This window comes from Monocercomonoides exilis (genome assembly GCF_001643675.1).
Source record: "Monocercomonoides exilis strain PA203 chromosome Unknown scaffold1-2713096, whole genome shotgun sequence".
NCBI lineage: Eukaryota > Preaxostyla > Oxymonadida > Polymastigidae > Monocercomonoides > Monocercomonoides exilis.
In genome coordinates, this window is record NW_027150546.1 from 1,540,749 (window position 1) to 1,566,219 (window position 25,471).

The 25,471-nt window shown below is 45.0% G+C and overlaps 1 protein-coding gene across 1 annotated transcript; it reads right to left on the minus strand.

Annotated features, from left to right (window-relative positions):
* Positions 1-25,431, minus strand: MONOS_8345 (uncharacterized protein; the record flags this gene model as incomplete). Its single annotated transcript, XM_067878749.1, has 3 exons — positions 1-11,552; positions 11,625-25,233; positions 25,366-25,431. 3 exons carry the CDS (start codon positions 25,429-25,431, stop codon positions 1-3), a joined length of 25,227 nt encoding a protein of 8,408 aa, XP_067736406.1.
* Between the last annotated feature and the right edge of the window lie 40 nt (positions 25,432-25,471).

Consider the following 25,471-nt stretch of genomic DNA (forward strand, 5'->3'; position numbering starts at 1 on the left):
TTAGTTGCGATATGAACTCTTTCCTTCCTTTTTCCGTTTCTTTTTAATTTCGATCAATTTCTTTGAGTGCTTTTCAAGCGTATTGAAACACCATTGTCTCAGAAGAGGTGAAGGAAGAGTACGATAAATAGCTGGAGAGAGTGATGATGTTAAGGAAATGCAAGGCTGAAGAAAGTATTTGTGCATTATTTCTGCAATTCGTATTGATTTAAAATCTACAATTCCTTGGAGCATGTTCATCGTTAGAGAAGTTAGCTCACCCAAAATGTCAATGGTTGGCAAATTCAGATTGTCAGATACCATTACATACTCAAACTCAGGATATTTTTTACCAATTGCATCATTAGAAGATGCTGAGTCGCTTCCTGATTGCTTTTCTGAACCCGTTGCTCCATTAGCGCTGTCCTTTTCTGCTCTCTTCTGCTCCCCAACCATAACAGCAAGGGCAGCCATCTTCTTTATGTGAAATTCTGTGCTTTTCCCTTCGGCCTTCTTTTTCTCCTCTCTCATTTTGTTCATGAGAAGCAGCTGCATAGGCACAGCAGCAGGAGAATGAAAATCTTGGAGCGACCGCCAGACAGATGAAGAGGCAAGTGGAACGCTTTTCCCGTCTGAAGATTGCTGGTTCATTCCTCTTCTGGCGCTGCCCTTCTTTGCACCATATTGAAATTCACTCAGAAATGATTTCAGAATACGAGTAAAGGTCAAATAAGGAGTCCCTGTGTCGCTGGTCGCGAATTGCTGCTTGAAGAGCGTGCGGGCTGCACACAAGAAAGTGTTTCCTTCAACTGCACGTGTGGCGGATAGAACAACACGTGTAGTGGGAATAGTCAGGAAGGATTCAAGTGTGTACTCCTCATCCAACGAATCTGCCAATGCATAACCTTTTTTGGTGTGTGCAATTGATGTGACTGTTGGCTGCCCCAGAAGGATATCCAACTGCTGATCAAGAACCATGAATGAACTGGACAAGGCACTATCAACAGAGAGAGACGATTTAGCAGTTGTTTCGGCACGTGTTGAAATAAGTCTGTTTATCACATCTGAATTAGCAGATGTCAAAAAGCAAGGCAAGATTGTTTGAACTGTTTTAATTGATATTTCTTTGAGCTCAAGCTGTACCCACTCCTTGGCAGATGAAAACTCTTCATCTGTAGCTCGGACCATTAAAGATGACACACACAGCATTGCTCCACCATCAAAGTGCACATTAGCTTTGAGCCAGTTTTTGGCGAACTGAGAGACAGCAAGCTCAAATGATGCTCCAAGTGAGGCAATGGGAACTTCAGCACTTTCGTCCTTCGTCTTTTCTGATCCTGTAGCCGGTGAATAAGCATTGGATGATGCTGACTGAGAGCCAAGCCGATGAACAGATGAAGTTTTCGTTAGACTTGTCGATGAATGAATTGGAGTGGAAGGTGATGGATGGGTATTTGATTCACCAGGAAATATTAAGTCTGAAATCGTTTTGTAAGGATTCGACAAAATGTTTTCAGGCGAGACGAATGATGAGTTCACACCCCGTGGAACAATATCCAAAAATCTTGACTCTGAATTTTGCATCAATTGGTATGGAAGCACTCCACTTATATCAGCTGAGCTTGATCTTAATTGCTTGTGCGCCAATTGTTCTGATCTTAATCTTGATTGATAGCTTCCGCTGCCTGAAGAATATGCAGATTGAGATCTTCCTTGCCCTAACATTGCTCTCTTCTTTGGCTTTTCCTTTTCAGGTCTTTTTCTTTGCCTTAATCTCGAAGAGCTATTGCTATCTTCTTCCAATGTGAAGGAATTACGAATGCTGCTCAGCTCTGACTCGCCTCTGCGAATCATATCTCCCTTCACAGAAACAAGAGCTGCATTCACTTGAGAAACCATCATCAGCACTTCGCTTTTGATAGATGCAACAGAAGAGATTAAAGTGGGTATTGTAAGTGACGACAGTGTAATTACAACGCGATCAAAGAGAATTGGTAAGCAAGTAACAGTAAAAGAATTAACGAGTTGCATCTGCTGTTCAATAAGCATTTTTGAGCTTGGATAATCATATGTTTGTTTCACATTATCGTCAGATTGTTGTTCAGATTCCAAATGCAAAGGCGAAAGCGGAGTGGGAGGAGATGTGGCGGGAATGGTAGGAGAAACACCGCTTGATGGGGAAAAAGACCGTGGAATTGAAGGGGATTGATTCGATGAAGGCACATCCTGTTCAGCCAATATTGAACTCTGCTTGGAAGGAGTTGAAACGAAAATCGGTTGCAATACTCTTTTTGCCGATGGAGAAGTAAATTCTGTTTCATTCTGTGTTTTTGCTGTGCTTGCTGGTGTTGCAGATGTTGGTGGAATTGCCGATACGGTTGAATGATGACTTAACTGATTTATGCGCTTTTGTCCCTTTTGCATTTCTTTTAAGGCTAGTTGACCGTAAACGGAAGGATTCACCGAATTCATGTTAAGATTGACGCGAATATGGCTAATTGACGCATCCATCAGTGAATGAAGCGCAGAGTCCATTACAACTCCAATACTGTCAATGTCTGTAAACAGAACACCACATCGATTGCCTTCAACTGTCACACCAAATGGCAAGCGCATCATTAACGAATGTAGAAGAGAAGAATGGTCCCATCCACGGCGCGCTGATGAATATGAGGCAGATTGAGAAGCTGCTTGAGGAGCAGGCTTTGATGTTCCAGTGATGTTGTCCAGAATCGTCTGGAGCGTTGAAGCGTCTCCAATTCCATAAACACCATACGAAGGAGGACGATTTGCTCTATGCAGATCCTCTCTTGCATTGCACCGAATCCATGGAGATGGAATAACGTTGTTTATTGCATTGATATCATCATTGGTTATTCTCATTGGATCAAATTCTTGTGTTGACTCTGAAGGAGATAGTTCCTGTGGTTCTTTTTCTCCCTCCTTTTTTCTTCGTTGCATAACTTTCCTCATCCTCACTTTGTTTTCGTGGTTTGGATCAGCAACACAAATAAGACGTTCAGAATATCCACATGGAATAATAAATACAGTGGGGATAAAGGCAGACACTCCAATTTGAGCAATAGTAAAATCTGTTGTTAGAGAACCCTTGATTTTCAATGCAATACTTTCAACAGATGCAAATAGCAGTATTATTGGCTGCAATGATCGATACGCACTTGTTGCAGATGGAGATAGAGAAGACGATTGCTTAATGTTGGAAAGAGAATCATTTGAAAACAAAGAGTTGCTTTGCACAATTTGTTGAGACTGAACGCTTTCAATTGCTGTTAGAGATTCTTCAGAAACTTTCGTTGAATCAAGATGAGCGAATAAATTTACCATTGTTAATCTGAGTTGCTGCGGAGATGATCCTTTCACCGGAGCTGTGTAGCTGCCTGAAATAATAAACGATCTTAGATTAATGCAGAATTCCCACGGTAATCGTTTCTTCTCCTTCTTTGTTCGTTCTTTTATTAAGGCTTCATAAGAAAGAGCTTCTTGTTCTTTCTGAGTTTGCTTGCCTCTGTCAGCTGATTCAAACAATGCATCTATTTGCTTGTACTTTCTGTTATATGCATGTGTAGCCTCTTCTTCCTTTCGCTGAATTGAATCTGACCGGGCCCTATATTCTTCTGTTGCTGTTCCAGAAACGCTTTGCTTACGAGGCAAACTGGACTCGTCCTTTGCTGTAAATGCTGAAATAAAGCGGGATACTGTCTTGAATATGGAGATGATTGGGGAGTAGTCTTCTAAGCTGATTGATTCGAAAGAAAAGGCACCAATCTCACCAGCCACATGAAGAAGAGGAGGAGGAATATCTGGATTGTATTCACAACTGTGAGGAACAGAGTATGTGGCATGGGCCATTGTGTTCTGTATTGCCAACGAAAAGGCATTCTTATCGGAAAATCTTCTCCCTGGCTTTGACGCTCGCAATACAGAAACATGAAACAGCGGTGCTGTGAGTGTAAACAGAGTGAGATTCATCCACATTTTGACGGGTCTGTAAGGTTCAGTTGAAGATTGAGAACTCGAAGAAGTTGCAGCTTCGGATTGTTCAGAGACAATCTCATTTTCATCTTCTGATGATTTCTCGTGTTGTTTGTGCCTCTTTTGATGCCTAAGTTGCTGTTGTTCGACATACTCCTCGTTTTCAGATGGGACAAACTTGTCTGATAAGCTGGCACTTTGCTCTTGTTGCATTTTTGAATCAGATACATTTCCACCATTTGCTTCATCTGCTGATGAATTAGCCTGCATTTGTGAAGATGAGCTGGATGCTGCTTCTTCCAATAAGTCTTGCACTTCCTCATCCTCGTCCTCCGGTGAATCAAGTGAAAGACTGGAAATCGAAAATGAAGCATCCAATGATGATTGTGGAAGCATTCTGATTGCACACGTTACACCATCATCACACCCAACAACCAGATCTTCCATCTCCACATGGAGTATAACTTGAACCGTTGTGCGCATTGACGGTGCTGGTTTAGACTCAGGTGGTGAAAGTGCATTTGATTGTTCGTTAGAAATCTTTGTAGAATCGGAAACAATGTCGGATGAAATCTTTTTATTAGGAACCGAAGCAGAATAAGATTGAATAGAGGCAGAATACGATCCCTCATTTGGCTTTACAATTATATTTTGTTGATCAGCTTCTGAAGAAGCAAACTCTTGTAACTTTATCACAGGTGAAGGTTGTTGAATATTAATTGCTTCTGAACTATTCTTTGCTCCTTCTTGTTGAGCAATTTGATTCTGTCGAGAAGCAGATGGCGAGGCTTCTTTGGAATTCGGGAATATGTTGTTCATCTGTTGCGATGGCTGCTTTTGCACAAAATGCAAACGATGCGCACGTGAAGTGCTTCTGTGATGACCAATGGAAGGAAGAGGGTATAAAGGCGATGAAGCATATGGCAATTCATTTGGATTAATCATAAATTGTTTTTGAAGGGATGAAGGATCGCTCATAGAATGCACATAACTGTCCACAGAATGAAGAAGTATTTTCCTTTCGGCATATTCCTGCTCTTCATCCAATCTCATCAATCGTTTGATGTTAATTGCAACAAAACAGTCTCTCAAATTCTGCTTTCTCTCCTTTGCAGCTGCTTTGATCATCCAACCGGCAACCATCGTTTGAGAGATCGAAAGAAGTGCAGCATCCACAAAAGTGCTTTGTAGCTCCAATTTTGATGGTGATCGAATATTGATAAAGGTAACCACATTTGCAGTTGATGGTTCTCTTGGTGCATTCTTTGCTGCAATGTCTGTGTCAGTGTTAAACGAGCTTGTTGTCAGACTTCCTGAACCATATCTTCCTCCGTCTTCGCTATTCGAAGCTGCATCAACGAACATCTGTGGAGCAGATTGTCCAGCTTTGGAACTTTCATCTTGATAGAAAAATGCATTTGTTTGCTTGTTTCCTTCAGTTGCTTGCTCTTTCCTAAGCATTTGAATGGTGACTTCATTTTCATCTTTGCTGTTTTCATTTGATTTTATAATTTTTCCTGGTTGCTGCGTTCCACTTGCTCGAATAATAACTTCTGGAGATAAAATTACATGTACAATATTATACAGTCCGAATGCAGACACATTTGCAGGAAGCTTTCTCTGAGTTGTTGGAATAGGCATTCCGGATGATGTTGTTGGGCCAGCAAAACCTGTCAAATGGTCAAGTCCAAATTTCGAGTGAGGCATGTTTGTTTCTGTACTCAGCAAAGAAGGATGGAGAGAAATCGGAGAAATCAAAGCAATTTTTGTTGGAGACAAATAGAACATTAAATTGACTTCGATTCGCCTGTCGCCAAATAGCGAAAATGATGGGAAATCAAAACTTTTTGCTGATGGAACAATCGAGACACCACTTGTTTCATATGTTATCTCAGTTTGCTTTTCGCCATTTCCATCTGTTGCACTTGTGAGAAGACCTTGTTCAGACAAAGCATTCGTCTCTTCGCAGGTTTGTCCTCCTGTCATGTTTGACGGAGCAAAACTTTTTACAGAAACCGGAGCTGTTGACAATGCCTCGCTTGATAACTTTTCTTGAATGATCGATGGTTGTTGCGAATTCCAGGTTGAACCTGACGCTATCGATGGGGATTTTTTGCGATATCTGGACAATTTACGATGGTGTCCATGTTTTACTGGTGGAGAAACGTTATCACGAATTGACTTTGCAGCTGAGGAAATTGACAAATTGTGTGAAGATGCTTTCGATAACTGAGTTTCGGAAACAGAACTTATAAATGAGAAAGATGAGAGTCCAGTCTCTGACGTCTCTTCATCGGTGCTTTCTTCACTGGGCTGTTCACTTTCACTTTCTTTTTCTTCATCTGGTTCATTTCCGTCATTATCTTCATATAGAGAGGCTTTATCTGAAGCAGTATTTCCAGCAAATAATGGTTTAGAACCCCTTCCATCGGAGGGACCAGATATCGGTCCAGGAGTTGCACGACGTGATTGATTGGAGTCATTGCTCTCTTTCAGCAGCCTTCTGAACAATCGCTTTGTCTTCCAGCGATGCAGCACAACGTAAATCATTCCTTCAGAGATTGTATCTGTCCAACTCCTGATAATGGTTAGTATTTGCCGAGGAGCAGCAAGCTCACATGCCAATTCGACTCCAGATAATGCTATGTCTGAAGAAATCTTTCCATTTTTGTCGTTTATTCGAGCAACCAACTTTACAGTGGCCATTGGAATTAGGGCTCGACTCAGCCCAGCATCAGCAACCATTGGCTGCGTCAGTCCAGGAAGCACAACCATACGTTGAAAACCAGAATGTCCAGAACGTCGATTTTTGCTATCTGTCTGATATGAGTTTCCTCTTTGCTGTGACATCCTTTGTTTAGCCTGAAGTATCTTCTGCCTTTCTCTTGGATCGATTGGCAAAGCTCGAAGAGACATCAGCTCTGCATCAAGAGCTGATTCGCGCTTTGGTACCAACATGATTGATGTTCCAGCTCTTGCAAGCTGCTTCGCAGGCACAAGATATACAAAGACAGAGTTCAAGTTGAACAAAAACGATAGGAAAGTTCCCGATGTGAGCGGAGAGCCATTCATTTGTAGTTTTGATTTTCTTTCCTCATTGCTTTTGTCATTCTCCTGGAGGGTATCAGAAAAGATCGAGCCAAGCTCAGAAGTATGATCAGAGCTTTCTGTGTTACCCGAAGATGAAGAAAATGTGCCAGATGAAGAAAATAAACTCTCACTCGTTGGGTTTGTTGTATCGTAATACGAATCAATTGAATGTTCACTTGGAGACGACGTGTCCGAGCTGCTATCAGGATCCGAAGCTGTCTCTGTCATTATCTCTTCGTCATTGCGTAAAGCATTGCCACTTGAAAATCCACTGTCACTTGAAAGAAGCTGAGGTGGTTCATTATGAACTTCTCTGTTATTCAAAGTCATATCTTCCTCAATTGGCAAACGCTTATTTACTGATGAAGGATAATTCTGTAACCCTGTTGTTGAATTCGTTGCACTATTTGAAGACAATGCTGAAAATGGTGTGCAACTGTAAGACTCCGTATGAGGGAAAGAAAAAGCTGAATGTTCAGCATTTGGACGTAATTGAGATCCATAATTGTTTGTCATCGATGACTGACTTTCAGATAGTGTTCCAACTGAATGCGACGGATGGAGTGTTCCAGTTGAACTGTCGTCATCTCTGATTTCAACTCTTTTCCCAAATGAAACTGCACACGACAGACTTGTGAAGCCGAGAATGGCAGGCACAGGTGTCAGCCGAGGCAAAGTTCCAGGTCGTAGAGGAAGAGGCTCAACAGGAGAACCATCTGGAGTTGGAGAAGATGGTGATGGGGATGAAGAAGAAATAGAAGATGCCATCGCAGAAAAAGGTGGAGGGGACGCCACCACTGATCCCAATGAAGAACGCCCTCTCAGCGAATGGCGCATTAAAACAGGAGAATAATTCTGATGACGACGATGCAAATCGGATATAATCGAATCGAGTGATCCATCATGTTTAGCAATCCAAGGTGCCATCGAAGATACAATGGTAGCAGTTACATTTGTAATGTTCAGAGAAAATACAGTAAATGTTGTCACATACATAACACGAGGCTGAACAGACTCAGAAAATGAAGATTGGAGATTGTCAGACATCGCTGGAGAAGTATCAGAAGATGTGGACAATGAAGATGGAGTATGGTTGTGGAGAGAAGATGAAAGAACCTGAGGACGCGGAGGAAGAGGAGAGGTGAAAAACGATGTTTTTGAGCGAGTCGAATCGCTGCCTGTTGTCAGCCGCAAGTTCGCTTTTGAATTATAGTTTGTATTCAACAATGATGTCAGATTCAGATTTTTTGTTGAAATCTTTCCGTTTTCAATAAAACGAGGACTGCTCAATGGCTCCTTGAGCGTCTTATTTGAGGGGGCAGTTTTCTGACCAAGAGATGAAGAAGCATCATTCCTGTTTTTCTCGGCTTTCTTTTTCTTTTTCCACTTTTCTTTCTTCGATGAGTTTCTAAATGTTTCCAAAATTGTTTCATATCTTTGTACCATTATTTGGAGCAATGAAACAGCACTTGGTAATAAAGTGGCTGCCACATCGGTAATATCAGCCCGATACAAATCTCTTGTTTGAACATGCTCACATGCCAATTTCGATGCCCCAGCTGCAGCTTCTCTTGGGCTTTGAATGGATGGAGACATTGACAATGCACCAGAAGTCTGAGGATATTGTGCAGACTCTTTGACAGAAAGAGGAGAGCTTTTCCTTGAGTTCTTTGACTGGTCCTGTGGAAGCTTCTTCGAAGAAGATTTTGGTGTTCGTTTTTGTTGTGTTGCTTTGACGGCTATTTGTGTTGAGTTTGCTTTTGGATCATTTGAAAGCTTTTCATGTGCAAGTTTTTCTACTTCAATTGACATCTTGACGATTGCCAGTGTGCTGTTCAACAGGAATTGAGGAGATGTTAAGAATGCTCTGATGTCATCCTGTGTCCACATTGTTTGTTGACCTTTTGAGAACTGAGAGCTGTCAGCTTGAGAAGCGCTTAATGATGCATGATTTTGAGTATGTCCCAGTTTTGTTGGAGACTGAGCAGCAGAAGGCGAGTTTCTTATTTGAGTGCGTATGTCTGCATATTTGGCAAGGATGGCTTTACAACGTGGGACGCTAATAGCAAACGTGATCTTTGAAGAAGCAATGGGCACTGCATGAAGATTGGCATAAAGAGCACCGGTTGAGAAGGATAGCAAAGATGTTGGAGAATCTGTAGCAATGGCAGATATTTCTTCAGACACAATACAGACATTATATCCAAATGACAGAGGCAGAAAGCGTTTAAGATTTTGCTCCTTTATCAGATCTTGCTTGGGAGTGAGCTCAAAAGACGAAGATGGAGATAGAGAAGGCTTTTGTGAAGGCTCGTTGCTTCTGCTTGTTTGCAGGAAAGGAGATAAAAGTGAACTGCTTTGCATTTTTGATAGACTTGAGAATACACCAGATATGTTTGATCTTTGTAGTGTACCTGTCTTTGCTTGAAGTCGCATCGGACCAAATGAAGGCGATCCAACTCTTCGGACTTTCTCCATTTTGTGCTTCTCAACCACATCTGTGATGATTTGCAGCTTTTTCAGTGATTCTCTCTCTTTCTTCTTTGCCATCTTTTCTTGGCTTGAAAACTTATCTCCAATTTCTTTTGCAACAGTTTTGATTTCAGTCATTACTGAGTTCAATTGCAATGCTATGCCTTTCACTTCTGATTGAATGTTCTGGAAAACTAGCAGAATATGTGAAAACATCTCTGGATTGACTAATATTGACATCTTTCCCAATTCTACAATTGCTGATGTGCACAGTTGTTGAGCTATATCCTTCATCTGAAGATTGGTTGAAGTCGTGTTCTGGGTATCATTTACAAAACTCTGTTTAGGTGAATTCCAAAATTCGTTTTGAAGAGAAGGAAGAGTTGGAAATGAACTTGGCGCAAACGACGAAACAAAAGATTGACTTACAGATTGAACATTCTGTTGCGAAAATTGTTGCCTTTCAGCATTATTTTCTCCTTCTGAAGGCTTGCTGCTTTGCTCAGAGAGTTTGGTTGATGTTGACAGATGAGAAGGAGAGAAAGATGTGACAGAGACAGCACCTTTAACAGAAGGAAGCAAAAGAGAAGGAATTCCAGCTGGAATCGGAGGAAGTGTTTCGAGAAACGGGATAGTCGATGGAGCCTTCGCTTGCTTCTGACTTGGTGCCACAAATGGAGATGGTCTCAAAGTTGGGCGTCTTGAATGTTTTCCCTTTGATTGGTGTGAATTAAGTTTTGGTGCTGCAACAGACGAAGATGATTTATGCGAAATAAACGCTCCTCCATCTGGACCGATGCTGTGGTTGTATGGAGAGTTGTGAGGCGAAATATAGACAGGTGTTGATTCAACGGCAGGCTGGATCTGTGTTGCTGTATGTGCCATCTGAGAGAACAATGCGGCCGCAGAAATTCTGCTCCTCTTTTGTGCAGGGAGGAATGTGACACGATTCTGTCTTATATAAAACAGCATGTTCAAAGTGAAGTCCTTGTCAACATGCTTTGCTGTTTCGAACTGTGTGATTTTTGAAAGATTCCGTGTAAATATCGTTGGATGAGGTGTTTCTGGTTGATTGCCTAAACGAGGTCCAGCTTGCTTTTTGCCCTTTGGCGCATCCTGAGCTTTCTCAGACTTCTCTGCCTTTAAGTGCTGAGCTTGTGTGGCAGAGGAAGGAGTAGTTGGAAGTGGCATTGGACGTTCCAATGAATTGCGCTGCAGCTGTTGAGTCCGAACATTCCCAGGAGCAGTCTGCATCGTGCGCGTATCTTGAACAGAAAGCGACAAATCACTGGTTGGATTTGGAATCACATGCAACGCAACAGAAGGTTGACCAAGATGGTTCTTTCTCTTCACTCTCATTGGCTGATACACAACAGACAGTGACATTCCACAGAACTCATCCAGTAGAATTAAAGATGGCAGTGAAGATGCAATATGAGCGCGATGGAGTGTGAAAGTAATGTGAAAGGGAATGTGAAACAGACGAGGCTTCTTCTCAGATTGAGCTTTTTGTGAGCTCAACATAGTGCGAGAGGAAGATAGTGTTCCATGTGGAGAAGAAGACAATGGTGGAACATCTTGAATTCTTTGTCCGATTTCTGTGGGTGACTGCGAGGTTGGGATTGTAGTTCCATTGAATTGTTCAATTGAAATAGGAGCAGGCGGAGTGGGAATGCGAGGCAGAGGAGGAGTTGCTCTTCGGGTTGGCTTTGAATGAGGAGTCGAAAGCGGAGAAACTGTCAACTGAGGCAAAGGCACTGTTGACTGAACGCTTGGGACACGCTTTGAAAAAGAAGTGGTTGAAGATGAAAGTGAAGATGAAAGAGAAGAGAAGAGAGATGAACGAGATGAAGAACTGGCAGAATCTTGAGAATTGTAATCCTTCAGCAACTTTTTCGCTCTAATTGTTGCGCTGCTGCTAGCGAGACCAGAATGCTTATCATCTTTCTTCCTTCTTTTTTCTTCCTCTGCGTTTTGGAGGAATTCAATCAACCCAGGTGACGGCCTCAGAGAAGAACCTTCACCAAAAAAGCTCTCAAAATTAAATGATTTTTGTTCAGTTTGCGGAGGTGCATTCAACGGAGAAGAACCAATTTGTGCAGACTTCTGCGACTGATTGTCGGAAGCTGGAGACAATGTTGAAAAAGAAGAAGACAGTTGTGAACCGCCCTCAGGTGTGAGAGATGTCAAGTCTCCAGACAGTATCCGAGAGACATCAACCAGATTTCTTTGTGACTTCAACCGCCGATGAAGACGGAGAGAACCAAACTGTTCTGGTTGGTTTCCTTTGCTGCTTAATGTCAATGGCTGTCCCAAGGATGTTGATTGGTGATGACCAGTCAGTGTTGTAAAGTTAGAAGGTTCATCTCCTTCTATTGTGCTTGATAGAGGGCTTCTCTTGCCTTTAGCATTCGGATGAGGTGCAAATCCATCAGGAAGTTCAGAAATTGTTCCAGAGCTATTCAGTTTCTCATTTGGCCTTGATTTATTTCCTTCATTTTGAGAAGAAGCATTGATGCTTCCAGTGGAAGTGCACCCACCAAATTCTGGCGCTGGAGCAAAACCCATTTCGAAGTCTGATGGCTCATCCACAATTGGCTGTCCGAGCGGAGTGAGTGGAATAAGCCAGCCAGCAGCATCGCTTCCTTCCTCCGAGGAGGAAGCAGTCAACGGAGTGGTTGTTCTGGATGTGCCACCTGATGTAGATGCAGACATTCCAGTTGAAGACGCTGAGTCTGCATCAGTGTCTTCCCACACCTGGATAGATAGCTTTTTCTGAGACTTATATGCAGGCAAGTTGGCTGGTTGTGTGACAAGAGACGGATGGAATGAGCCTGTTTGAAGCATTGGAGGTTGTTGTTGTTGAGTGGCTGCTCGTTGCGTCCCTGTTGTAATAAGCAGAATTGATGTCTGAGGCAGCCAGGAACGGACAAATGCTTCGAGTGTCTTCAATCGGCGTGTGCTGAGCGGAATGCTGATAACAAATGAACCAACATCCATCATTGCATCAATTGGTAGTGTGGGAGGAATCACTTGTTGTTCTTGTGTTGGGTTTTCATTTCCATCAGCAGAAATTTGAGTATTGCCATTAGCATCTCTAAAAGCGAGATTTGTTTGCTGTTGCATTGCAGCAGAAGCTCCTGCGGTGATATTATTGCTTTGATTAAATGTTCTTGCCTGTGACAAATTCTGAGCAGTGGAAGTTGTCACTTGTCCTATTTGTATAGTTGCAGCTGGCTGATTATTTGGCTGCGATGGTGGAGGCGTTGCTCCTTCTCCCCTTTCTTTTGTTTTGTTTCTCTTCGTATTCTTTTCTTTTGCTTTGATAAGAACAGAAAGTGCTGCAAGAATGTTGTTTACAGCCACGTTGATGTGAGGGGTGGTTTCTGTGCGATATTCGCTTTCATGATAGATCAGCTCAATCCGATCAACAGAAGGAGTGACAGATATGAATAAAGAGGGAGATGTATTTTTCTGCTCATTTTGTCCATCGGCCTGTTGATTGTTCTCTGAAGTGTTTGATGCCGAAGGGGTGTTTGATGAAGGAGTGGATGAAGCTGAAGTTGATGCTGTTTCAGTACGCATTTGATGTTCTGAACGTTGAGAAAACGTGCTTGGTGGAGTTTGTGAAACAGGCTGAATCGCATTGCTATGGAGAGGTGATTGAGCTATTGAAGCTTGTGTTGTGTGCTGAATGGTTGTTGTTTGCTGGTGCAAAGGCGATGACACACTCAACGCTGGTGTTAATGAAGAAGAATTCGAATTCGATTGCAAAGTTGTGGGAGGCTGAATAGCCAAAGATGCAGCTACTGGTTGAGTTGGACTTTGCTTCGACATGATTGGGACAACAACTGCAGAAATGAGACTTCTTTCAATTTGAATAGTGAATTCTCCAAGTTTCTCCACTTTTGACGAAACGCGTGCATTGTCAATGGTAAACTGGCACAAAACAGAAAAGATTCGAGGTACTTTCTCAGAAGACACAAAACGGATGCTGTTTTGCTGGTTTGCCATCAGAGCAGAGGATGGAGAAGAAGCTGCGGAGGAAGGAATCTGGTTTGTCAAAAGACGACGTCTGGTCGCTTGCCTGGAATGCACATAAGCAATTGACCCCTTTCTGTATGCTCCTGTGGAAGCGGTACTGCGAATCCTACTGTCTTGCACTTCCTCTTCTTCGTCTTCGTCTTCTTCGCTGCCATCATCGCTGTCATCCCCAAATCCGTAGAAATCCCAAGGCATTTTGCGCTCCTTCTTCATCTTCCTTTGCGAGCGTAGATATCTGTTCCGTTCTTTCCTCCGCTTTTGTAGCGATTTCTTCACATGCTTCAATCGCTTCTGCAAAATATCTGCACCCCACATCGGATTAAACATGGCATTTTCGTCGATCTCTTCGTCTTCATCGCCAATCACCATTTGTCTATTGCCCATCGAGCCTCGTCGCCGTCTCAAAGAACGTGCCTGCCATCGGAGTGTTTTCTGCCTGCGATGTCGAAGTGCTCTTCTGTGTTCATAATCCAACAGCATCTGCCCAAAGGCATACCTTTTTTGTGTCTCAGTATCAATCTGCTCGCCAGCTGCATCTCTCTCCTCGATTTCCTGCTGATCTGCAAGAAAAGCTTCAATCACAGTTCTTCTATTCAGCTTTCGACCAACTTGGAGCTCCAAAAACTGCCACAGCTGCCGTCTTTCCTCTTCCTCGTCTTCTTCGTAATCCAAATCATCTCCAATGCTGTCGTAATCATCTTCATAATAGCTTTCATCTGGATCTTCGCTGTAATCGCTGTCAGCATATTCGTTCTCTTCTCTCATCTGTCCAGAGCGCCCTCTTCTTCTTCTGTGTCTCATTCGTCTTCTGTGCGAATAATCTCTCCTTCGATCATCTTCATCTTCATCTTGCTCGCTATCCTGACCGTTGTAATCAAGCAAGCCAAACATAAGATCGCTTTCATCGCTTTCATCCTCTTCTTCTTCCTCATCGTCTTCATCGTCTTCATCTGTTGAAGCCCCTTTCCTTTTTTTCCGCCTCTTTTTGTATTCGACCCAATACACTTCTCCGTTCTCGTCTTCTTCCCATTGTCCTTCCTTTGAATCATCATCGTCTTCTTCTTCCTCTTCTTGTTCCTCCTCATCCTCTTCCATTGTTTCCTCATCCTCAACTTCCTCATCTTCTTCTTCAATATTATTCAACTTCAATAACGAATCGTCAACTTCTTTCCCTTTGACTTTTTCGTTCTCTTTTTCATCGTCATTATCATCAGATGGAAGAACGTGAATATCTTCTCTGGCTGGATGCGATGAGGAAGCTTTCGGAAGTCCACGCTCTGATTTCTGTGGCCTGAGAAGAGGGGCATGCTCTGCCTCTATTTCTTCTTCTTCAAACACATCTAATGAATCCGATGGCAGCTCTTCCATCTCCACATTAGCTCCCCGAATTAGTGGATTAGCCTTCACAGACACTTTCTGCATTGGCGATTCAGACAAATGTGTGCTATGCCTCTTTGTCTGACTCACTTCAGATGATGGCGGAGCAAAAGACGGGTTGGATTCGCGCTTTGCCATCGGAGGTGGTGTGGTTGATCTGAATCCCTTTTGAGCCAGTCGTGAAGATGCAGAAGTTGCTGCTGCTGGAGTGAACAGCGAGCGGTATGCTGCTCTCACCATCGTCCAGCAGGAAGATACAGACGCCTGGACAACTGCAGCTCTCGCTGAGAAGAAGTGGGGCCAGAGAGAAGGATGAAGCTTGAGAGAGATTGATGACACTTTCAGAACACCAGACAGGTTCTTCACCATCAGAATTGGCAGTCCTTTGCCGTCTGCTGTTCTCAGAGCATCAGAAGAGAGAGAGTCGCCAGCTGTCTGCAGCAGAACAAATGCTCCTTGCAAAGGAGACAGACGAGTTGTGTGGTCTGTTTGCAATGACTGACTTGGGAAAGGCTGAAACATCGACGAAGGCAAAGTGGATGGAATCATCGAAGCAGTCTTCCGTGAGAAGTTCTTTTGTTGCGAAAACATAAACGAAGAAGGATTGAAAGTCAGAGGATTTGGACTCGGAGCAGCCGTGGCTGTTGATGTGGCAATGACAGAGTTTGAACTGTTGTGTGTGAGAGAAGGAAACAGAGTGAGTCCGAGTGTGGTCTGCCCAAGTGTAAATGCCGTGTTGTCTGAGTCGCCAATCCCAAGCAGAGTCACTTCAGTCAGACCAATTGATACAGAAAACTCCATCGAAGGATCCAACTTGAAGACTGGCTTGGGCGCCTTTGGCTTCTTCGTTGTGAAAGAAAACTCACGTTCAGTCATTAAGCCATTAGAACTTTGCTTAGGTGCAGATGTGACAAACGAAAGGAATGTTCTCCCGTGCTGTGCGATGGCGCTTCTCATTGTGTCGCTGCCTTGAAAACTGCTTTTGTCTGGCAACAATGTGCTTTCCGCAGCATAACTCGCACTTGGTGAGAGATTCACCCCAGTTTTGCGTCGAATGTGGCTTCTCTGCGGGAAATGAGAAGGTGTTGCAGGAACTCCAGATGGAATTGTTGAATGGTGTAAACCAGACAAACCTGGTGATGCATCTCCTGCCCTGTCAGGCACACGAGGCTCATCAAAAAGCGACTGACGAGCTGTGGCAGCTTTCTGCATGAATCGTGCAAGGGTGGCTGTCCATTCCTGTGCACCGTGTGACAGAAACAGATAAAAAGAAGGAGTGACTTCGATAGTGAGATACGAGACAGCTGTTCCAACACTCAAGAAGTTGGATGCAATGGCAGGTGAAAGAATTGGCTTGCTTGCTTCAGAGTTAGTAGAAGATGATGAAGCATTTTGAGCTGGTGCGTTAGTTGCCTCTTGTTCATCACCAATAGAAACACTCAGCTCATTCTGTTGTCTGATAATCCGAACTTTTGTTTTCTTCAAGTCAAACAGTAGACACGGACGAGAAAGTGCATGTGCTTCATCAGGCGATGAAGAGGCAGAGGAAGCAGCAGAAGCTGATCCCAGCACAGGACTGATATCGCCTGGGGACAGAGGACTCAACGGCACTTGCTTTGCATCGCATTGATTTGTGCCATTTTTGGGAGCGATGACAAACAAAGGCACGGCAGACATTGAAAAACCTTCGACCGTCAGCAGAATGTGGATGGATCTCGACTCCTCTGATGAGTTGCGAAGAGACGGCGGGAGCTTTTCTGTTCTGAGGGAGAAGTCTTTCTTCCTGTCGAACTTGCCCCACCGGTCTTTGCCACCAGCCACTGAGGAAGAATACGAGTGCAGTGAATTCTGCTTGAGGATATCTCTGTCTTTGCGGATGTTGGCTGATGCCACAGCCGAGTTGAATGCGTAGCTGCTGGCTGTCTTCGAAGAGATTGCTGAAAGCGTCTTTGGAGTTGCAGACAAAGTTGACAGTTCTCCCAAATGAAGAGTCGATGCTCTTTGTGGCTGAGCAGTCTGCAGGCTGTCTTTGTCTACTTGTGCCACATTCGTCTTTGATGAAGAGAACGAGAAAACTAAGTTGTTCAGTGCGAACATCTGGGCGAAGGATTTTGGAGGAGTCTGTTTGAAGAGCTGGGTGATGAACGGCCTCTGATAGCGGGGAAGAGCTATGTTGTGCACAACAGCCACATTCAGAGACTCAATTGAAACATGAATTGAAGGCATTCGATGCGAAATTGTGGTGATTGCTGTGGGTGATGAGGCATACATCTTTGTAAGTGCTTGATTTTTATCTTTATCATTGCTGTTGGCTTTGCTTTTATTGTCTTGTTTTGCAGAAGCAGAGCCATCAGTAGTGCCTGTTGACTGCTGACTTGTCAGTGGAATGGCAACAGTTGGCAGTGCTTGGAGGACATTGTGCATGTGTGTCATTGCCAGCAGCAGATAGTCTTCAAACACCCACAAAAAGTACGGAACACATAGCAGATTGGCACTGAAATCGACTGAAATGGCAGAAGGAACACTTATTTCGTCTGATTCTGCAGCAGATGGAAGCATAAGCTGAACAGAAGTTGGGGAAACAGTTGAAGAAAATGAAGATGATGAAGTGGAAGAGGAAGAAGAAGAAGAAGATGATGATGATAAAGCAGAAAATTGAGAGAAAGCAGTAGACTGAGAACGTGAAGGTGCAGGCGAAGGAGAGCTGGTGGCAGAAGAAGCAGGAGTCGGCTGGTCGGAAATGAAAAGGTTCTTGTTCAATATTTGATTGGATGCAAATGGTTTTGAAGAAGGCAGAAGTGACTGGTAGAACGATACAGGTGAAATGGTAGGAAGAGAAAGAGATGCATAATAAGATGAAGAATTAACGTCACGAAGCGCACTTTCAATCGAAAAAGAGCGAAGGATGTCGGGTGTGGAATGAGTCAGCAGGTCAGATGAGGATAGAGGTGAAAATGAAGGTTGGGCACGTGAATTGAATGAAGTGTAGAATGGAGGAGAAGGTGATGATGATGAAGCAGAAGGAGAAGCAGAAGCAGAAGCCGAATAAGAATGTTCAGGTGATTGACGAAGTGAGTGATTGTGTGCGTGTTGTGTGATGTGAGTGATGTGCGGGAGTATCATCGAGTGCACAGCTCCACATGCAACCGTCGGGATGGTCTGTGGAGTGACTGAATACCAATGCAGGGCAAAGAAGCAGTCAGGATTGGATATTCGCGGAGGAGGCTGCTGATACGGAGAAAAGGGGGCTTTCATCTGAGAAGAGGTGGAGTCGTCTTCGGAAACTGCCTTTTTGCTTTCATAGGAAGTTGATTGGCTTGTCGAAGATGGGAAAGAAAGAACAGGAGACAATGAGAAAGCAGAGGAGGAAGAAGAAGAAGATGATGATGAGGAAGAAGAAGAAGAAGAAGAAGGGAAAGAAGAAGGCAGAAACGCAGCTGTTGAAGAAGCAGGGAATGAGAAGAAGGACATATCTTCACTCGTCTCTGTTGTATGCTTTTCAAGTGTTGATTCGCGACAAGTGCTGTTTTGGATCCACTGCTTTGAGACAAGATGAGGCTGGACAGACGGATAAGCAATGGAAGAATGAATAAGAAGAGGCTTTGGTGGGTATGCTGGATTTGTGATGGGGATGAGGTGCTGCTCATCTGCCAGTGCTGAATGAGAATAAGCAGACTCTGATGTTTCAACGGGGTTGCTGCCAAGCAACGAGGAAGGGACAGAATACTCCACATCCGATGTGGCTGAGAGTGGAACGATGGCTGAAGGAGACACGCCCATCACACGGGCAGCAGGATACATCCACGCAACAGCACTTTCATTGCGAAGGAGAGAAATGCGCTTGCTGTATTTGTCTCGCAGGGAGAGGAGCAGATGACGTTGCAGAAGCTCATTCTCTGCGGGAGGAGGGGAGGAGAAGTAGGTGAAGGATCCGTGTGTGCTGAAGGCAAACACCTCTGCAAATGTGTGTGGATAATGTTGTGAAGATGATGGCGATTGAGAAGGAGGCGGCTTCATCTTTGCAGTACTTGCAGTCATCCGGGTGAAGTTTGGTGTCATCCACACTTTGTTGCTGAGCAGGGCAGAAAAAGCGAGAGAAGGAAAAGAGACGATAAGAGTAGACAGAGAACGCACTGTGGGTACAGAGGAGAACACAACTTGAAGAGGAAGCGACAAAGAGAGAGTGGAGATGGATGTTTTGCTTACAATAGACAGAGAGATTGGCTGCACAACAGCATGAACAGTGAGTGGAACAACAGAAAAAGAAGGAAGAGCCAACTTGTCTGGGATGAAGATGAGCGACAGATCGTTGTTAGAGGATGACGCTGCATCGCTGGCAGATGGCAGTGCAGAGATGAAAGCAGAGGATTCGCTGTGTGTTCGCATGGCTGAGGGAGAAGGCAGAGCGGACGGCGGAGTGATGAGAGAAGGCGTGTGAGTCGGATGGAATAGAGTGGACGGGTCAGACGCTTCGACCTCCTTGCCAGCTGCATATTGCGATGCTGATGAAGGCTTCGGCTTGAACAGCAAGAGCTTTGCCTTCTCAATGATAGGCACTTTGTGTGGTGTGGGCGGGCTGATGATGAGGGGAGTCTTGACAGACGAAGGGATGTCCTTCTCGTCGACCGTGATGACGTTGTCTGCCACCAGCACTTTCTGTCCCAGTGTGGAGTGTTTGATGTTCTGGATGGAGCTTTTGAATGTCGACGACTTCAGCGGAATGAGCACCGGGTTCTGGGTGATCCACTCTCTTGTGTCGCCTGTGCTGTACTGATGAATAAACTTCACCACAAACTTGTTGATGTCTAATATTTGTGTTGGTGTCAATGAGCCACGTATTGTTCCAATCTGTGCATCAATTGCCGTGTGGTAGCGTGCACCGAAGAGCGAAGGGCCGCACTGATTGCCGAAGCTGAAGGAGAAGGATTGGATGACAATGAATGAGGGATGGGAGTAGATGATTGTGGGGGAGGATGTGGATATCATGGGAGATGTGAGCAAAGAGGAAAGAGAAGAAATAGAAGAAGACATCATCGAAGTCCACGAACTGTCTCTTGGCTGCGAAAAGTTGTTGAGCACATTTGCCGTGTTAGAAGGAGACGAAGAGGAGAACCTGAAACGAGGTACAGACATCAGCAGAGGAGAAGAAGAGGCAGACATTTTGAGGGAGCTGCCAGCTGAATACGCAGCATACACCCTCCGGCAGAGGAGCAGATACTGATTCAATGACAGTGTCAGAAGAGGGCGTGTGAATGGAGTCTCAGCTTCAGCTTCTGCTTCTGCCTCTGTTTCTGTTTCTCTCCCTCTTGCTCGGCTGCTGCTGGAGTGTCGCTGCATCACCTCGTCTATCAAAGACTTGCTTTCGCGTGTGGTGTCTTCGCCCAGTTTCAGCTGTGTGATGTCCTGTTCAGTGTTGATGCACTGGTTGAATATGCACAGCACCTCCTTCGCACTCAGCTCCACACCCAGCAGCTTCAGCGCTCTTCCAAAGTGGAACACACTAATCCTGCCGGTGGGGTGATAGAGCACATAATACATCGTCAAAAAGGGCGCATCGATGCCGCTGACCGACCGCTTCTCCATTTTGAATGTGATTTGCGAGCAGAGAATCTTCACTTTGGGGGGCTCTGAGGGAGAAGGCTTGACCGCAGCTGCAGACATCTGAGAAGCAGAACTCAAGAAGCGAGGAGAGCGCGTATGTGGTTGTGATTGAGATTGTTGTGGCTGATGCTGCTGAGATCGTGTGAATGATGGCTTTGAAGTGGTGGTGGAGGAAGAGGATGAAGAAGAAAAGGAAGAAGAAGAAGAAGAAGAGGAAGAAGAGGAAGAAGAGGAAGAAGAAGAAGAAGAAGAAGAGGAAGAAGAGGAAGAAGAGGAAGAAGAGGAAGAAGAGGAAGAAGAAGATGTTGGGATTTGTGGTGAAGTGGCGCAAGGAGACTGGCTGAGTGATGGAATATCATAAGACACAGATGAAGATTGAGAGGCAGATTTGTATGAAGATGTGGTTGAAGAAGCTTCAAGCGAGCTTTCAGTTGAAGCAATGCTGGATATCCCATCAGGCGACGAGCCTAAAGAAGATGATGTGAATGAGCCTTCAGCGGAAGCAGAGTCCCCAATCAAACTGACTGCAGGCCTCTTTCTCCTTCGCGTGTTCAGCGTCGAATTCGCAAAGGAAGAAATGTGCTGTGTGAGTGTTTCTGTCTGAAGTGGCGTTGAGGGTTCTTTTGGTTGTGTGTCTATGGCTGCCTCTGGTGGGGGCACTCTTGTTGGTGATGGAGGCGCAGAATCAGGTGGAGTGGGTTCATCTGTTAGCTCTGTTGTTTCCTCTCTGTAATGTGACCTCAACAAAAATTGTTGCTGGTTAGCTGTCTGTGTGTGAGGAACTGTGCCGTTCGTGCCATTCTGTGTACCAGTCATTCCAGAAGGCAAACCAGCTGCTGTGCGCTTTCTTCGTGGCGGCAGCGCAGAAATGTCGTGGAAGAGCTCGCGATGCAGCACAGCATACACAGAAACATTGGACACAGCGACTGTCAGGGTGATGTTGTTGACCATCCTCTCTTTTGACTCTGAAGAGAAGAATGAAAGATAAGGAGGGATTTTCTCTTCTACGAAGCCTTCTGGAAGAGGAGCAGCAGGAGGCAGCAGGGCACTTCCAACAGACGACAAACCAGGCACATTCGACGCTGATGCGCTTTTCTGCATTTTGATGATGGAGTTTGACTGATACAGCACAAACTGCGGGGAGAACGGCAGCCGCGACGAGATCACCCGCTGGATGGCACAGACTGTTGTGCCTTGCAAGTCGAAGTCCAAATTCTCCACGCCAATGTGCATCGCAATGATGCTTGAAGGGAGAGTGGCTGAGGCTGGCGCCAGTGTTTCTAAGGGGGCAGCAGAAGGGATAGACACATCGCTGGAAATGCCGAAGGGGTCGCTGTTTGACTCGTGCAGATGGAAGCGGCTGTGTGATTGGTTGGCAGTGGAAACAGAGAGAGGAAGGAGAGACAGAGAGGCAGGGGTGCGGGGCAGAGCAGCAGAGTTTGGGCTGTTCATATCCAAAGTGAATACAAGAGAAGTGATACGGGCGAAGTTGATGGGGTCGAAGACAGGCTGAGGAAGGGCATAGTTCAGATCGATGGAGGAGGAGGCGAGGAAGAGGGAGTAAAGCGAGCGCTGTGGAATGAACTCGAACGAGGTGGAAGGAAACTGCATGTTGAGCTGGATGTTCTTCACAACGACATCCACAAAGGTGTTTCCGCCCATGTCGCCCAGCACATTCGGGTTTGGAATGAGTGAATCGTTGTTGGCGTGCAGGTGGACGATGGCTGAGCTCACAGAAATTGACATCCTTCGCACCGATGGTACAAAGTCACGCATGTCTGGCGGTGTGCGGAAGGTGGAAATGCGCTTGATATTCTGCAAGGCTTGCAGAGCAGCCATGCTGCTCGACCAGAAGGAGTTGGAGGAAGGGACTGTTGATACAAAGGATGATGTGGAGGATGAGGAAGATAAAGAAGAAGAAGACGACGACGATGGTAATGAAGCAAAGGATGAAGTGGGTGAAGTGTCATTCGACTGCAAAGTTGGGTGCACCTGCTGCTGCAGCTGTTGTATTTGTGTCTGCTGGAGATGTGCAGCCGAGAGCATCGGGTTGCTCCAAGACTGGCCGAGCACTCGGAAGAACATGATGTGCTCCCACAGGAAGAAGATCTCTGGCTTTGTCACTGTGATGTTCATATCCAGGTCACTCATGCCGTTCCATTTGAGAGGGCGGTGCAGCGTTTGTTGGTAGGTGGCACCGCGGATGAGGATGGAAGGTGGAGATTCGACGGGGCAGGGAGGACGGAGTTGAGATGTGGAAGAGGAGGAAGAAGATGAGGAGGAGGAGGATGAATTGAATGAATATGGGTTTGAAGAAGAAGATAATGATGATGCGGTTGATGAAGAAGTGGAAGAGGAAGACGATGATGATAAATTTTGTGTTTGTGTAGAAAATCCAGCCGAGGAAAGATAATTGCTCAAATTCGAGTGGTAAAACATTGGCGTGTCGACAAGGCGCTTTGGAGGGAAAGAGATGGGCAGCGTCCACACACGGCAAGTGCCTACAGACACATCGATGCTGATTGAGGAGCCGTCGGGTGACAGACACGTTCTGGGTGTCTTTATCGCCACCACAGCCGGGTCGTTTGTGGCGATGAAGAGGGAGGCCTCACGGTGGTTCAGGTCGATAGGCAGACTGGCGCGTGTGTGCTTCTTCAGCCGGATGAAGATGTCCATAAAGGCACCTGGGCGTTTGGGGAGACGCTTTTGTGAGGTTGTCAGGGGGATGTCTCTTTGTGAAGGGGGCATGCCGTAAAATGACGATGAAGAAGGAGGCATCGTGTTGTCGTACAAGTTCTCAGTGGACGCAGAGTAAGGGAAGCCAGCGTGGATGTTTCCAGACAGCTCATCTTCTCTGAAGAACGAGGCAGGTGACAGATAGACCTGGTCGCGGTAAGTCTGCGGGAACAGGAAGTTCTGCACGATTGAGCGTTGCAGGTCGATCCATGGTGAGTAAATCACCTGTGTGTCGAAGAATGACACATCGATGACATACTTCGGCAGGTCTGCGATGTCCCACTCCCACTCCTCCATCGCCTCTGCCTCTGCTTCAGCGTCTGCCTCGCTGCCTTCAGTCTCATTCAGCACATCACTCGGCGGATAGGCAACGCTGCTGCATTCTTCTTCTGAGCTCAGCTCGCCTTGCTCTGCCTGTCTTTCGAGCTCTTTCCTCTTCTTCTCGCGCCATTGCACTTCAAAGTCCTCTGCCAGCAGTGGGCCAGGCGTGTCCCACTCGATCGTCCCCTCGGCACTCGGTACAAACAAAATCTGAGTGAGAAACTGCGCACTGTGGCGGGAGAGGTTCTCAATGCCGTCTTTTTTCCTTCGCTTCGGCCGATGCTTCGGCTTGACTTTGACAGAAGGGGTGTGATGCGAGGATTTTCGGCTTGGTTTTGATTGACTATCCCTGCCCTCTTCTCCTTGAATCTTCATTTCAACATTTCCCTTTCCCTCATTTGCATTGTTCCCATTGGATGTTTCATTTGACGCTTCCTCTTTGCTTCCATCTCCTTCGACAGAGTCTGCATAGTCCTCTCCTTCTTCCTCATCGCTGTCGATTTCATCGTCCTCTTCTGCCCCGTTTTTTGGCTGTGCAGGGAACAGGTTGTGTATCCAGTGCCAAGTTGTGCGAAACCAGTTGTTGTTTCCTTCGATATCACTTATCGAATCATCGTTGTCAGTCATGGAAGAGGATGAAGGGCGAGGCGGTGGAGTGGAAGGAGACGATGCTGCTGAAGATGCTCTTGCTTGTGAAGATTGCGGAGTTGATGGCTCAATGCCTGCTGTTGGACTGAGTGGAGATGGAGTTGGACTGAGGGGTGATGCGAAAGATGAAGAGCTTGCTGGGGTTAATGAAGGAGATGCAGAGCCGGAAGAAGTCGAAGCAGAGGCTGATGATTGTGAAGGAATATTCTCTTGAGTAGTGTCCTCAGTCGATGCTGAATGAGTATTTGCGCTTTGCTTTGCTGCTTCAGTTTCATATTTCAGCATCATCCATTCTGATGGAGTGTAAAGCTTTCCTGTTTCAGAAGGAAATACCTTGCACACTTTTGAATTTCCAATCTCTTCGGCATATCCACTTATTTGCACAAATGAAATTGCTATTTCATTTGTCCTGATATCCTTTGCATTGTCACAAGGACGAACACGATATGTTCCAGATGCTCTTGCAAAACTTATTTGGACCATTGCGGGCTCCGGATGAATGTGAGCAAGGGGAACTGTCTTTGCCCATTCGCAATCGCTAACATCTGATGCGATTACAAAAGAGCATCTGTCAATCGCAAATTCAATAACAGGTGAAAGCCAAGAAATTGCAGTTTTGTAATTTGGAATAGCTCGATTCTCATTTGGAGATACAGAAATGGTAACTCTTTTTTTTGTCTTCCTTTTTTGAGGAATGCCAATTGTTTTTGTTAGAGATTTCAAAAAATTCCCCAGTTGAAGTTTTTGTGTCTTTTTCGTCTCAGTAACCATTCTTTCGAGTTCGGAATACTTTCCAACGCTATTAAAGTAGTCAATGTGCAGTCCAATGACAAAAACGCTAAGTCTACTCGAGTTTTTTAATGGAGCTGAAGGAGAATCATCAACGCGAGCCCACCATTTCAAACGTGCCACTAATTGGACAACTGTTATATGCATGTCAGGAGTTGTAAATGCAACATCTGAAACAACAACCTTACCAGAAAGAAGTCCAAATTGAAATTGTCCAAGTCTTATGCATTGCTTTTTGCGTCTGAAAGTGGCAGCATTTAAAATCCAAGAAACAAGTTGTCCGAACATCCTGGATTGGAGTAAAAATAGCAGAACCAAGCCCAGAAAGAACACAGTAACTGAAACAAAAAGATTGAACAATGACTGTGTTACTGTATCCATATCTTAGCTCAGAACTGTTCCGAAAAAGAGAATTTTGAAC